Source organism: Vanellus vanellus (assembly GCF_965231255.1).
Source record: "Vanellus vanellus genome assembly, chromosome: 19".
In the NCBI taxonomy this organism is placed as follows: Eukaryota; Metazoa; Chordata; class Aves; order Charadriiformes; family Charadriidae; genus Vanellus; species Vanellus vanellus.
This window is the reverse complement of record NC_138924.1, coordinates 7,545,550-7,561,528: the sequence shown is the minus strand read 5'-3', so window position 1 is coordinate 7,561,528 and position 15,979 is coordinate 7,545,550. Positions and strand designations below refer to the sequence as shown.

At 44.8% G+C, this 15,979-nt stretch overlaps 1 protein-coding gene across 3 annotated transcripts in view; it reads left to right on the top strand.

Moving 5' to 3' along the window:
- The window catches only part of FAM222B (family with sequence similarity 222 member B), a gene marked incomplete at its 5' end in the record, with an annotated part of 34,468 nt that extends 22,655 nt beyond the window's left edge, over positions 1-11,813 (top strand). The window contains 2 exons of one of the 3 annotated variants that reach the window (XM_082493152.1): positions 4,071-4,152; positions 9,815-11,813. In XM_082493152.1, the coding sequence (XP_082349278.1) occupies positions 4,071-4,152; positions 9,815-11,400 (1,668 nt within the window). In that variant the 3' untranslated portion in view covers positions 11,401-11,813. Of the gene's footprint in view, positions 1-4,070; positions 4,153-9,206; positions 9,364-9,814 lie in introns of those variants that run through there. The other 2 variants (XM_082493154.1, XM_082493153.1) reach the window with 2 other exon arrangements.
- Between the last annotated feature and the right edge of the window lie 4,166 nt (positions 11,814-15,979).

Sequence of the window (15,979 nt, the reverse complement as noted above, 5' to 3'; positions counted from 1 at the left end):
CAAGTAAGTCTGAACATAATAGTCATTGTGGGGATGTGACATTTACCCCCAAATCCCAAGCACTGCAAATCCCTCTTAAGCTTAACGTGCTTTGATTTTATTATTAATAAATCTTAGGAGAAAAAAAATCTGATTGTGCATCTAAACCTGCTAACTATTTCATAGAGCGTCCTACAGTACGTGCACTGTTAAGACTATATCCTGCAGCCAGATTAGATTCAAATCACTTCAGAGAGGGGTATTTATTTATTTATTCCAATCTAATGATTGTTTTCCTCTAGAAAGGTACTTTATTTTTTTTATATATATTTTCAAGACAGAGCTCATTATGCTGTGTTTGGCAATACACAGAATCAGTTTAAAATACAATTTAAAAATTTTAAAGGTAAGGGGTTTACAGCTGCCCTTCATTGCTGGGTGCCAAAGCCTAATGGTCAGCTTGCTCTCCAGTTTGCAGCTGACTGGTTTAGATGACAGTGTTGCTGAGCCTGGTACAGTGCAAGAAATCAGTTCTTGACTCGCTGTGTCCATACCAGTTCCCCCAGTAACATGCTACCCATCCGCACAGGGGCTGGGGCACAGGGGAGCTTTGCAGGTGTTGGTGCCCACACAAGTTGTCGCCATGGAACCAAGTCTGCTGGTGAGAAGTCTTGGCGTGCCAAGTTCAGTTTATCTCCTGCTCTGGCCTAATTAGAAGCAATAAAGCCAAGCGCAGGAGGGGATGATGGGCCCAGCTGCCTTTGTGTCAGGACCCTGCGCTGCCGACCTGAGACTGAGGGTAACGACAGTTTGAGACAGCATTAATGCTCACCTCAATCCCAAATGCAGTCCATGCCGGGGATTTCAGATTATTTTAGCTGGGTGGTATGCTGGAGTTGTCTGCTTGTGCCGAAGATAAGTCAGGACAGAAAGAAGCAGTGAGCTGCTGCGTATCTCAAAGGGAAATGAACGGGCTTGTTTGTAAAGATATTTCACATGCACTCGTTTTCAAATACTGAGATCTTGATTTTGAAAAACTATTCATTTCATAGAGAACAAAAATTGGAGCAGGATTTTAATTCTAATATGGAATTCAGCAATGGAGTTATGGTCAGCACTTCTGTATGAGTCTGAATTTCTTTTTTTTTTTAATGCTCAGCAGTGACCTAGATGGCATCAATTTTGTTATTGCAAATCAAGCTAAAAGAATGATTTTATGCTTCTACTTAAAATTATTTTTGTAAGTCCAGTATTTCCTTTAAAATTATTACCGCCAGACCAGTCTTCTATGAACCTTTGGCATTGCCTAAAATAATTATTCATCTGCGGGAACAACTTGCCTTTATAGCGCTCCCTAGAACATTACTCTCCGTATTGGAGCTAAAGCTTCTGTAAATACATGTTTTGACCTTCAAGGAAATAGTGTCGTCTTATCGCAGAAGCCTGACTATTCTGAATTGAATGCTGTGACCACCCTTAATCATTTGTTCTCTCTCCTAATGTGCCATTATCCTGTTTATTGCTGTGTGCGTGGCGCTGAGCCTCTCCGTGGCACTTCAGTAAGAGACTTGCTCAAAGAGTCACAGTGTTCAGGCTATAATGAGCGTTAATGATGGAGCAGGTGAGCAAAGCCTCCGCATATCTTGCTGTCAGAAATGCTACTTCTTCAGTCGAAGAGTGTGTTGAGTGCAGTGCTGCGCTGCAGAGCGCTTTTCTGTCTTTTGAGGCTGCACACAAACTTGCCATCAGTTAAGTAATGTTTTAGACATGGAGCTCCTTTGGCCGTGCAGGGTTGGGCTGGCGTCAGACATTACTGGAGTAAAAGGTAGATGCTTAGGTGAATGTGGGAATGGTGTGTTCTGATGGTTTTCTGACTACAGTGAAGGCTCTTAATTTTGTTTGTCTGCTTTTCACTGAGAAATGGGTCTTGTTTTTGCCAGTCTTCTGAAGTCGATGAAATGAGGAAAAAAGGAAAATGCAATTACTATTTTTTCTTGCTGACTATGAGTGTTTCTGTTGCTTACTCAGGTAATGCTCTGGCAACTCATAGTGGTTTTGTCTTCTGATAAAAAGGAGCTGGATTCTTGGTTTGTCTTTTTGGTCTTGCTGGGCGTGATTTCGGGTAAGAAACTGCTGCCCTCAGGCTGTTTGAACATTGCATACTTATAGTCATGAGTGAATCTCATCTACAAAGGTCGAGCGACTTTTCAGTTCCTAAAGCAACTCCTTTAAGTTGCGGATGTGACAGATCTTCTGTCATCATTTCTGAACACCTTCTGAAAGACTCCAAGAACTCCACCTGCTACAGAGGGTGAGAAGAAAATCCAGGTTTTGACCTTTACAACTACAAATCTTGAGTTTATAGTAGTGCAGATCTCCTAGGGGTGAAATGGAGAATGAATGTACGCTTGTTCTCTCAGGGGTTGCGCTGTCATCCCTGTGGCTCAGTGAGGTGGTGTGTTGTTTCTCATGGCACTGAGTCACTGTTACTTTGAGTAGTTAGGGTGAATGGGCAATGGCATGGAGCGGTCAAGCTGACATTCAGTGTCCAAAATTATTTTGAATTGTTAGTCACACTGTCACCCAACGGGCTCGGTCGGCAACACTCAGTCAGCTTTTGAGAGCACTCTCACAGTGAAGATGCAGAAGTTTTCATAAATCAATATTTGCACAAGATTTCTTGGCCGTTGGTTTGATCAGCCTTTGCATGTTGAACCGAGAAGGTGCATACGAACATGGAGCTAATGAATTACGCACAGTGAGTAATTGCTGTGCTGCGTGTAAGCTGTTCACTGTATTGGCACAGGTACTCCTTAGGCTGTCTGACTTGTGACGGTGGTCTGAGATTAGGTTTCAAATTGAAGTCTGTAAAACGTCCCTGCAGAGAAATCAGCTTTTGGAGCTTTCTGGAGCATGAAGGCAGTGGTACTATCCAGGACGTTGCTGTGTCAGGTGTCATCTGCAGGTTTCATTCACATCGCTTAGGCAGTCCTCAACAGTGCCACTCTTTCAGAAGTGACCTCTGTGGGGTTTCTGCAGCTGTACTGGTGCTTGTGGAGATCTGGGCAAGGAGGAGAAGTCAACTGATTTCTCCAGCTTGGCTCAGCCACCCTGTTTCCTAGAGCTTTCTGAAGTGCTTGTGGCTGGCTGTGTCCAGTAGCTGCGGCAGGGGGGATTTGAGCCAGGGCTTGGACCAGGTGGCCTCTAGAGACCTTGTTCCAACTCAAGTTTCTCTCCGTAATCCTAGTAACGTTGGGAGACTTGGAGCCTGAGTTAGCTTTGTTGCTGGAAACCCCCCATGTATCTGTACGCCGATGACGGGATTTGAGGGCAGCAGCGCAGTGTCTATATACAAAAGAGCTTTAGTGCTCCGTGCATTCATTTAGAGGTTTGATTTAATAATGCCGAACCTCTGCAGCAGAGGATGGTGGCACCTCTGCAGCTCCTTTGTGCAGAAGGCGCGTCTTGCTGTTTGTCTAACCCAGAGCCGCACAGGTTAGCGAGTCTCCTGTGAAATGAAGGAAGTTGTAGCCATTCATCTTTCAGCCTAATGGACCACAGAAATTACAAGCTGTAGCATGCAGCTTAATCTTGCCACAAGGCAGAGTGCTGCATACTTTGCCTTCAATTTATGCATGCCGTGCCTTTTTATTAAATGTAAAAGAGCAGTTGACAGGATTTCTCCAGAGGACTTGCTTTGGCTATACCTCATAGATAGCCAGCGCATTTCAATATATAGTAAAATAAATGATGGTGGTTTCTTTACCATTCCTAACAGCCACCTTTGAAATTTGAGGACAGAGTTATGGACTATGCTCTGTGTGTCAAGCGGCAGAGGAGAGCGAGATGCCTATTTTAGTTTTAACCCTGCAGATGACCCACTTCTTGAAGTTTTTTGGCTGCCGTTACGAGATGCAGTAAGGGCCAGAGCAGCGGTTGCGTATCTGTGCTTGGTCAGGTCTTCACCCAGAGATGGCTCTTTGCCGCTTTCTTTTCTGTGTTCCTCCTTGTATTATAACTTTGAATTGTCTCTCTGTTGTTGCAGTGTGCAGAGGAGTGAATGCCCCATGTTGTGTTAGTGCCTGTCTGCCATGCTGGCCTGTCTGCCAGGACCAGGTGACCTCTCCTTTCAGCTTCTTTCTTACACGCAGATGAACACTGGACTTCAGAAATGTGAGTGACGTTTTGTCTGCAGGATGTGGTTAACTGTTAAATCTGGCTCTGGTACAGCTGTGACATAAACATTTAGGATACAGTGGAAAAACTATTTAATGTTAGTCTTTCTTTTGTTATGCCTTCAAGGCATCCATCAATAATGGCTCTGAGAAATCGCTGTGGAGGTTCACGTGTGTGCAGCAAGCTCTCCCCCCTTCCTGGCTTTATAAAGGTTAATTTTAACCACAGCAAGATGAAATGCAAGTGAGGTTTCTGTGAGATTCGTGCCTCTTTGCTGCAAACATTTTGTGCTAAAAGTGTGTCAGCTGACTCGTTTTCTTAACACAACTTTTTCCTGACTCTTCTTCACTTCCATTTGTTTAATTACTTGTAGACACCAATAAAAGTTGGATCAGGCTAATGCAAACCTTTTGAGGTCAGCAGCTCTGTTGTTCTACATACCTGGGGCATATACTGCAAATATTAGTGATCTAGCCCAAATTATTAAAGTTCAACGTTTCTGTCTTCTTTCTGATGTCTCTTTGGTGCCTCTGAAAATACGTCTGCAGAGTACTCTGACAATTCTTTTTTTGATAACTTTAGTCATGTTTTTGATAGTTGTACTAGTATTTTTAAGAAGAACTTAAGCTTGGGAATGTAAGTTTACTGGCTAGGGATTTTTTTAAATCATACTCTGTCTCTCCTCTTTATCACTGCAGTTGCACATTGATTGTTCAGCTGATATTTCAGAAATACCAAGGTTTCTATGAAAGATCTGTGTACTTGGTTCTCAGGGCTGTGACCTGTCTCTTGTATCTGAAATGTGCATTGGGAGATCTCTGTACCCTCAGTCTGCTGATGGACTCGTTGCTCTTCAAAAGCAAGTAATTTACACTGCAGTTATAGCTAAAATTGTTATTATGTTAAGACTTGTGGTGCTACTGAAAATAGGTAAGATAATTTTCCAATTACGGCTAACATGGTTAAGTCCTGCCAGAGGTGAATGATGCTGTTCACGTACACATGTGTGCTCCCCCACAGCACTTGCGTAGCACTTTTGCTGACTCCACGGGCTCGGTAATTGTAACAATGCTTTCAGCATTAGTAAAAATCTTTACTCACAAATGGACTTCCTTAGATGGCGTGAAACTGGACGTTCCCCTCCTTTCTCTTTTCCATTTCCAGTTCAAGCTTTGCTGACCGAAACGTGCTTTTTCAAAAGGTAGGCTGTTGTGTCCAGAACATGACGAGGTCCTTGCATCTCGTGAAGTTTCTTTGGTGGATCGGAAGGCTTAGTTCTGAAAGCAAATTGTTGAGGTTCATGTGAGGGTAGCTGTACGTAAGTCAGGTATTTGCTAATTACACTTTTACGAGGCAGCGTGCTGGTATGTGGGCAGTTTCTTAAACCTGATGGTACCTGATGCTGTTTCTGAGAACTGCTTATCCCCATGCTGAAAGCATTGCTGTATCCTGCTTAGTGAAGAGCTTCGGGTACTGCATTTAAAAGAATTTAGGACATAAAGTAGCTGGCAGGCACTGGCTGGCAGTGGTAATGCTCAGCTGTTCCAGTTTGTTCTGATTTATGTGGAAAATGAAACTGCTCATACAGACCTTGCTCACCCCTGCTGCAGATGTGTGTAAGATTAATTGGTGCATTTCTCTCCATACTGTATATGCACAAGTAGTCTAGCCCCTGGCCAAAGGAAAGCTGAGTTAATGAGCATTTTTAATGAATGGTGACTTGTGACTTTTGATGGGGGGTTGGAAGTGGGCTTTAATAATAGTGCTGTTGCTTTTATAAAAGGCACAGAACTCCACATGATAGCCTTTATTCAGACTTACAGTGTTTGTATTAATATTTTTTTAAGTGTAGTTTTCTGGATCAGACTTTTTATTAACACTTAAATCTACATTAGCTCAATTATGGTTGTTTTTTTTTCTTGTTCATTTGCAAATAAGAGGCATTCTTCTTAAAGATGATCTGTGCAGTAGGAGTTTTGTAGATTAATGTGCACATATTTTCCCCCTTAGAAACTGATCACTACAGGACTTCCAATCTCAGTATTTTTATTTGAATTCCAACCTGCATCACAGGAAAGGCTAGCCCTGAAATTTGTCCTTATGCGCACAGGGGATTTCTCGCTGACTCCGTATTGATATTCTCTCCTTCCTCCCAGTAACTCCAGTACAAATCTGAGCAGTCAGTCGGGATACTTGAGGCAAGACTGTTTGGGCATTGTCTGCAGCTGCTTTTGGATGTAGCAGCAGTTCCTGGGAGAAAAAGGGTGATTTTTTGCGACAGTAGTGCAAAGTCAAGGTGAAAGGTGCTTCTTGGAGAGCTCTGGGGGTGAGGGACAAAAGAGAAAAGAGCAGGTTGGGACTGAATTATGGGGTCATCAGCTAAAATCCGAGTCTTTTCTAGGGGTGATGGTAGAGAAACCGCTGCAGTTGAGATTTTTATGTGAAAGACGGGCACAGCTGTTTTTCACTTGTCCCGATGCGGATGCTCTCATTAGGGTAGGAATCCTGAAGGCCTGTTTGTGTTTTGTTTAATGTTAATAAAAATTTAACCGTAGGCAGTTTTAAAAGCGGGGGGGGGTTAAAGCCCTAATGTGAAATGTGCTTAAAAGATGTTACATTAATGCTGAGGTAAGGCAGAGAAATATATCTCATTTCATGATAAAAATAGCTCCAGCGGTGAGATGCGCACAGGAATGTGACCAGATGAATTGGTTGCCACGGGATTAGCAGGAGTGTGAACTTGCAGCACACCAATTTATTGGAGTAATTGCTCATATGCATGCTTTACCTTATAGTAAACATGAAATAATTGCTTTAGAACAAAAATAATCTGCCTTGCATTTACCATTAGGTAACTTTGTAGAGCTCATACCATTGTTTTCTTAATGTTTCCTGTTCATCTGCCATCCTCCTCATCATTTTATGGCCTGATGCAGAATTCTTGCACTTGTGGTATTCTAATACCAGCATTATCTTTTGGTCTATTCTAGATGGTTTTCCATTCGCTTAGTAACCAGACCTAATTGTTCTTTGCTGGTTTGTAGGATATTTGTGTGGAATATTCAGACTCTTGCTCGCCCTGTAATGCCTTTCTCCTTTCTCCTAATTTTTTGCTGCCTTAATTAGTCCAGTCATTGAATCCTGCCTGTGGAACTACTAGAAAAGCACATTTTAAGCAGCACGTTGGGGCACTCAGAAACACATAACCATGGTCAGGCCTAAGTAGAACATCCATAGTAAAAGGAGCATAATCTCAGCTGTACGCAAAACGGGCTCTGTTTGAAACAGTGGTTGGTTTCAGAAGATCCTATCCAAGGGATTTAAAATATGGTTTGCCATTTGGTAGGATACCAAACTTGATGTTGGTGCATCATTTAAGTTTAACTGAGGGGTTGTTTTCTCTCTTCAGAGGAAGGAGTTCCTCCACAGTTGGGCTTACAGATGTGTTTGTAACCAATAGGCACAGCCTGTTCAAACGTTGGTGTTCTATCTGCTTTCTAAAAGCTTCCATCGCAGTTCCCATGTAACAGAAAAATAGATGCTTGGATAAAAGAATATTTAGTTTATCTGTTTCTGTGTTTATATTTACCACCTAATTTGCTAACATACCTATAGAAATGTAAACCAGGCTGGGAAATTTTGATGGTAAAGGTGTCTTAAAGTATCTACCTAATTTTTCATTTGAAAAGAAAAGCTGTATGTGACAATGGTCACAACTGTAACATAAACCATAATACACATGAGGAGTGGGTTCCCTTGTCCGTTGTTGATGGTTCTACTCTGATTCATGGTGAGTTGCAAGGGTCATTTCTTGGGGAAGAAACGGAATTGGATGAGTGTGGGCAATGCTAAAAACAAAGGTTGGGAGTTCATGAAGGCCTTGGCTGTTGAGGCAAGGTAGTACTGGCAAACTCCATTTAGAGGCTCTCCTCTCCGTTAGGAACATAGCAGCTCGCTCAAAAGGACAGACAGAAACCACCTGCCTGCAGCAGCAGGTACAGGGATGTGAACAGAGAGGATGTTCAGGTTGATATCAAATGAGTGTTTCCTTTGATTAAGAGAAAGGGTGGTATGTGCCGGTGTTTGGACAGCACAGAGAGGTAAGAGTGTAACCAGGGCTGTGGTACGTGCTGTGCTAGAGATGCAAGACAGCCTGCTTGCAAAGCTTTTTATTTCACAGAAGATATTTTTATTATTTCTATAATTATCCTTTCTTTTGGTAGCCATCCTATTTTCCATTTTCTGACCCTTACTTTCTGAAAGGGAGTGCTCTTAGAGCAGTACTGCTCTCCTTCACCTGCGAAGACTGGAAGCTGCAGGGTGCAAAGAGGGGAGAGATGGGTGGTGCTCAGACTTGAGCCTTTTGGAGGCAATTTGCTTAAAAGAATCAGAGGTGAATTTTCAAGAGGAAGGGCTGTTTGCCTGCGAGCATCAAGCTCTTTACTAGAGCATTAGATTTCCTTGGGTCAGAGGGCCAGATGTGGGGCTGGGGCGCTCTTGGGCTCTGGAGGAGCTGGCCGATGTGTTTCCAATTCTTTGAGCACAGCAGCAGATGGCATGGGGACGCTGAAAATTTACGCAAAAAGAATGGGTGTGTTTTTCCAGTAAACTGTTTGTAAGGTTGGGGGGGGGGAATCAAGCAAAAGCAAAATCGGATTGTCAAAGCTACAAGCCGTTATTTGAAGATTATAAAATCACTTCTAAAGCAGTAGTCCCATAGGAGTTAAGCAGCAGAGCTGTGGCAGGGAAACGGCCCGGCTCTCCGCCTGGAATGCGATTATAGCGAGAGAGGCCCAAGCATTTCCCTAGATTTCTGAAGCTGCTGAAGCAGTTTGAGCTTGTAGGCAAGGTAGGTATCTGCTAAATCGGAGTAAGTGAAACCACAACCCTGTCTCCAGAAGTCTTTTGTCTGCGTCTGGAGAGTGGCATGTTTTTAATCTTGTGGAGTAATCACGTGATTTTGCTGTGTGATAGGAGGGTGCTATCCTTAGCAAGGTGCCACACTGAAAATTCGGCTGAAGAAATAATTGGAATCCATAAAATAATGCACGTGTAGCCTCCTTCCATTTGCTGAACTTGGACTGACAAGGGCTTCCTAATGGACAAAAAGACACTCAGAGTGCTTTCAGATGTCTAGAAAAGAACTCAGATGTAAATGGAGGCTTGAGCTGAAGTGCTTTGGATGGTTCCCACCTCAGCATTACACGCGTTTAATGTTTAATTCATAACTTTCTGATTTCTGAATTACACAGTAAAGATACTGAGAATGTCTTGAAGAGCCATGGGGAGGCAGCCTTAAATTAAGAGAATAGAAACTAACCCACCACCGCAAGCCGTAAGAAATATTTCAAGCTGGAGACAATCTGATGTTTATAGCATGTTACCTGTTTTTGTCCAACTGTAAACATACTCTGATCAAAACACTGGTTTCGGTTTGCTCTCCTGGGCAGGTCTTGCCTTAAGCTGAACTGGGGGTTGTGTTGGTCACCAGGTAATAAAGGGAATGAGGTACCTGGTACACAGTCTGCTGGTCTGGGAAGATGAAGTTCTTGCCTCTTGATTCCTTGGAGATTTTCTACCCTTGTTGTGCGGTTGTCTTGCCCTGGGGTTGATCCCTTGCTTACCAGAGTCGCTATTGACGAATTTCCTTTCTCCACAGGGGACACTACACAGAAAATGAGATCTGCACAGTATCCTACCCCAGCAGAATTGGATGCTTATGCTAAGAAGGTCGCCAACAATCCACTGACTATAAAAATTTTTCCAAACAGTGTCAAGGTTCCCCAGAGGAAACACATACGCCGTACTGTGAACGGACTTGATACTTCGGGCCAGAGGTACAGTCCCTACCCGTCTCAGGCCACCACGAAAACAGGCCTGCTGGCGATAGTCAAATCTCCAGCAAAAGGAATTATCAAAGACTTTGACGGGACACGCACACGTCTGCTGCCGGAAGCGATGATGAATCCCCCTTCCACACCATACGTTGCACCTAGCACTTTAACCCACCCCCAGGCGCTTGCTCGCCAGCAGGCTCTCCAGCATGCACAGACTTTGCCGCACCCCCAGAGTATACCGCAGCCACAGACTTTGCAGCACCCTCAGGGTATACCACAGCCACAAAGCTTACCGCACCCTCAGGGGATACCGCAGCCGCAGACGCTGCCGCACCCTCAGAATATGCAGCAGCCGCAGGGCTTGCAGCATCCTCAGACCATGGCACACCAGACTCTGCAGCACCCCCCGAATCCTTTGCTGCAGCCAGGTTTACATGGAAGCAGAAAGATGCCGGATGCAGATGCGCCGCCGAATGTGACCGTGTCTACCTCAACCATTCCCCTCTCTATGGCTGCCACCCTGCAGCAGAACCAGCCACCGGACCTGAGCAGCATTGTGCACCAGATTAACCAGTTCTGCCAGGCCAGAGCTGGCATTAGCACTACCTCAGTATGTGAGGGACAGATTGCAAACCCCAGCCCTATAAGTCGCAACCTGCTTATCAATGCAAGTACCAGGGTATCTACTCACAATGTCCCTACACCCATGCCTTCCTGTGTAGTAAACCCTGTAGATCATGCTGCTGCTGCTATTCCTCCTGCCTCTGTTAATGTGCCCATGGTGAATATTAACAGGGTGCCGCCCGCGTACCAGAACGAAATCAAATCGGTTGCGTGGAACCAGCACCAGCTTGCACATCTGCAGCAAATGTGTGGGGATGCTGCTGGGCCTGCTGGACTCGCAGGGAAGCACCCTCAGAGAGAGATCGCAGGGCAGAGTTTTCCTGGCAAAACTTCAAACTACCCTCAAGAACTGTGCATGGGCCAGTCGTTCAGCTTGAAGCCCCCCATCGAGAAGCCTACCCCTTCTCCGCCTGTGAATGGGTTGCAGGGACCCTTGCCATATACCAATGGGCACTATTTCCAGCCCATCTGGAATAACATTCTGCCCACGCCCAACAGTGACAGCTCTGGGTCCCAGGACCTCGCCATGCCTTTCCACGGGGGACAGCCGGCAGGAGCGCCGCTAGATTGTGCAGGAGGAACTCATTACAGAGCTGGAGCTGGCCCGTCCAGCCAGAATAATGTGATGCAGACCATGGATTACCTAAGCGGGGACTTCCAGCAGTCCTGCTTCAGAGATCAGAGCGTGGCCGTGCTGGGAAAAGTCCATCGGCCTCCCATGAACCGAGCACCTGAACCAACCGATAGTCGAAATCTTCATATTCAACACCCAGGGTATAGATAGGCTGCAGTCACTTTCACAGACAAAATTATAGGTTTAGTCTTAATTTTAATTAATAAGCAAGGCATTTTTAACTTGCAAACTTGTGTGATCATTATAGTAACCATTGGAAGAAGACATACTGTATATTTAAAAGCTTTGCCTACGTGTTATCTATCTCTTTTATGCATCAAATATTTAACATGCCTTTTGTTTCAAAGAATTTCATTACACTACTTCACGCCACAGCTGTTTCCTCACCGCAGAATCCCCTTTGTGCAGCTTTTGCCTTCTGCTTAGTAGCTACTTGCTGGACTGATGTTGAGTTGCTGCAGGGTTTCGCAGTTGCATCTGTTCGCCAGCTCCGTCAAGAGCGAGGTAGCGTAGCTGCTTAAATTTCCATCTCAATTTCCTCTGAAGATTAAGAGCAACAGAATTTGTCAGGAAGCAGGGCTTATTTTCAACTCCAAAGCCCATTTCATTAATGCATTAAACATTGACCATTTGCACTGTCTAGAGGCCTATTTAATTGAAAAAGAAGCCTACATTTGAAAAGAGCTAGTAGGGTATGTATTTAGGCATTAATATAGGAAGAAGCTTTTCAGCTCTTTCTTGCAGAGATGCCCACATTTATCGTTTAGACTTTGTCCAAAGTCAAAAGTCTCTGGCAGATTTTTCTGACACTTTTTTTTTTTTTTTTTGCGGACAGGGTATGGGGGGGAGGGGGGAAATGGTGGTTTTAGGACGTAGGCAGCGTAGCTGCTGTAGGTAGCTGCCTTTTTTTCTGCATTGCATTTCCCTTCTCCGCTCCCCTTTCGCCAGCGTAAGAGCTAACTTTGTATGAACCCCTCGCTGCTAGGAGTCTGGCTGTCCTGACGTGAAGGGAATCCAGACCCACTGACAACTCCAAAAAGGGTTCAGTCGTTTCTCCGGTAGCTAGAATTCATTTCAGGGCGAGGAGACGTAACTCAAGCTCGTCTCCGGTGCAATGAGCGATGCGCACGGCGGGGTGGTTTGGCACGGTCCCGTTGCAGCAGCAGTACTGACGGGTCGGGAGGTGGTTGATCTGAAGTGAAGCTCTGCTCACGAGCCACTGTGGGACCATCGGTCCCATATTCCTCTCCATCCAAACGCCACGGCAGATTTAATGGAACAATTCTCCTCTCTGGGAATTAGCGAAGCTATTTATAACATCCCTTTTTCCCAGGGTCTCGGTGCCTAACTCCTGTTCCTTTCCCACGTTGCTTCCAGCAGCTAGTCGAGTCAGTGACTGTAGGACACTAACTATTGGGTAACCTCAGCGTCTTGTTCTCTCCTCAGTGTACTGAAACACACCTTTCCTTTCTAACAGCCGAATTTGTTGTAAGTAGAAAATTTCTCATCTCTGTTAATGAGACTAATACTTGAACATAATGATCACAATCAAGTTTGGAAATTAAAAAAAAAAAATAAAAAAAATAAATGCATTGATTCTTTATATGTACACTGGCTAAAAATATTGCTCTACACTGTAACTTTTAAGTGTAATATTTCTGTATGAATGTCGCCTGGTAGTGTGGGTTTGAGTAGCATTGTGTATGGGTGAACCCACTGGCCTCTGCCATCCACTGGCCTCCCTCACAGCCCTTTGAAAAACAAAGCCTTAAGTATTTGCTCCTTGAACTTTCCTTAATGAGCATGGTTTAAAATCTTAAGACATCATACAAAATTGAAAAAACAAAAAAAATAACAAGTTTTGAAGTGACGTCATAGTTGGCTAGAGATTCTTAAAAGTTTTTCGTAAATGGAAAAATTAGAAAACATTTATTTGTATTTTTTTAATTTAGACGTGTAGTCCTGGGCTGTAACAAATATTTAGGTTTCAAAGCTTAGCAGAGTACGTTTTCTGACTCCTTGCGTAAGTTAGTACACTTATATCATGTCATTATTTAAATTCTTTTAAGTGTACTATAAACCGTTCTTTAGTGGTAACTCTTTAGCAAAGTTAAGCAATTTGACTAAAGACGGATTAAATTATGTGTTGGCTTGTGTTGCCTTATATTTAAAAAGGAAAAATTGCCTGATTGTGTTATGCCAAATGATAGCAACATGAAGTCCTAATTTATTGTTTATAATCGTATTCCTGCAGTCTTTGTGAAAACTGGTAAATATACATCTATGAAAGAACTAAAACCCTGAGGCTTTTCATGCAATATTTTTCTGAACACACTCTATTGGAAGCCAAGGTTCGAGTCTGAAGCTGCTTCCCTTACAGTCTCCCCGTCGTCTTCCCCATCCTACTCCCCCAAATCGATCTAGGGCTGTGCTATGACTTTAACCTTTCCTGCCGAGTTAGTTACTGTAAGGTGTTCTGCTACCTGAATACATACCTTTTTACTAAATAAAATATTGGCATCTCCTCTGTTCCGTAGCCTGCTACAAATCTCAACCCAGACTGTTATTAAAAGCTAATATTTTCCTCCTGCTCTTCTCCCGAGAGAGAGACTGAGTCGAGTCCCGTGGTGCGCTGTTTGTGGAAGTGGTTTCGAGGGCGGGGAGGTGTTTGCGTTAGCCATGGCAGCACGCGGTGAGTTGTTGGGGATCGTTCTGCGCGGGCAGACGCAGGTAGAGCCACGACCTCTGAGACTTTGCCCCGGTAGGGCAGGACCGGGAAGCAAAAATACTCCCAAGACGCATCAGGTGGGACGTCGCTTGAAAAATGGGAATCGTTTTACTATTAAAATACACTGAAATATTTCCTGTTGTTGTAGGAGTGAGATTTGTCTTCAAACCAACCCTTTTCACTTCTGCTGCAGCCTGGTGCTGGTGGGCTCTCCTTCCTTCTCCATCCCCACTACCTCCTCTGTAAAGAGAAACACAGAGGCTGACCTGCCTCGCTCCCGGGTACAACATTTGAGAGCAAATGCCGAATACGCCGTGCGGGCACCTGGTGAGGGCATGCGGACATGGCCCTGTCACTCACCGAGGTGACAAGGGGAAGAGCAGCCGAGGCGCGAGCCAGAGGCCCGTGGTCCGGTGTGTGGTGGGAGCTGTGCTCTCCTCGAAACATTTGTCCACACGCAGTTTTATTGCATGCCCTGCCCGGTGCAAATATAAGATTAACCTAAAGGCCAGGGATGCACTTTCACCCTGGGAGATCGCCGCTTGCCTTTGGGGTTCACACCGCTGCTCCCCTCGCTGGCTCAGCTTCCCTTTCTGGCTGTCGGTGGCTTCCTGACCTCTGTCTCTGGCACGAGGCTTCTGGTCCCCTGGTGGATCCTGGGCACTTGGCAGTGCCAGTTCTGCTCCTTGAGGAAAGAGTAAGGTATTTGCAGATGTTTTCCTGAACTATTTACGCTGCCTCGTCAGCACCTAAATCTGTCCCCTTTGCAGTGCCACACTCGTTTGGCAGAATATTGTTATTCTAATGGTTCCTGGCACCTCCCTCGCCAGCCGGAGGTGGACGCTGGGTAGATCCTAGGAGAGCTAAACATGAAAGTGGTGTAAACCCTTCCTCGAGGAAGCTTCCGTCTCTGACGCGTCTTTCGAGCAGAAGCTTTGAAGGTGTTAAATCGCAAGCCCAGTTTGTTACAGCCCAAAGTTAACATTTTATAAAGACGCTTGTGAATTTTCTTTAAGCTTCCGATGTGAAAGATGTCTCCGTGGGACTCGGCCACTCCCGTAGAAACCAAACAGAAATGTTTGCTGGGGCTCACTGGGGAAAGAACTGGGAACTGCTGCTGTATTTCATTAAACCACAGACTGATGATAAACGCTGCTGCTTATTTGCTACGGGTATGAACTAGAATTTTTTTTTTTATTATTTTTTGGTTTTGTCTGCAGGAAAAATAAAAAAACAAAACAAAAAGAGAGAGAGACCTTGTCCCTCTGCCCCTTCTGCTGGTTTTATGCAGCGTGAGTGCGTGGGGCTTGTGTGGCTGTGGTCTGCAGCACAGGGTGGGTGCGTGTCCCAAAGGGAATTTGGGGAAGGGTCTCGGTGGATTTCTGGGGTACAACTGCATCGGGCACAGCCTGGCTGCCCTTCTCCAATAGCAGCGCTGAGAAGGTTTGGGAAAATGGAAGAGATACAAAATCTCGGAGCTGGAAAGGTGCTGATATAATTATTCGAAAGGAGAGGAGGAGGTGGTTTATGTCCTGTCAAGGTGAACTCAGAGAGATTTTTGACACTGTCTGTGAGGGTCAGGGCTGTCCCACGCCCTACAGCTCTGCTGTCTCTGACTGGGAGGGAAGAACCTTGGGGAGATGTAGGGCTGCTCCAAGAGCTGGACCTAGAACCTACTGCCCCTTCAAAGTGCTGGCCTAATAGCGTGGGTAATAAATTCGGAGTTTTCCTTATTAATATAATAGTAAATACAAAATTTTAAAAGGGATTCGTAACATTTGTAGACCCGTTCTGGAAGACAGGAGCCGTGAGGGTTTTCTCCCCTTTCCAGTGACTGTGCATTAATTTAACCTGTGCGCTTTCATCTCCAAGAGTGACACACCACCACAAACCCCATCTCCTCTGCCTTTGCTGCAAACACCTGAGTGTCAGAATCCCTCTGATGGCGAACTAATGCCTTTCATACCGTTTCCTGTTCCCCAGATACTAAGAAACGTATTC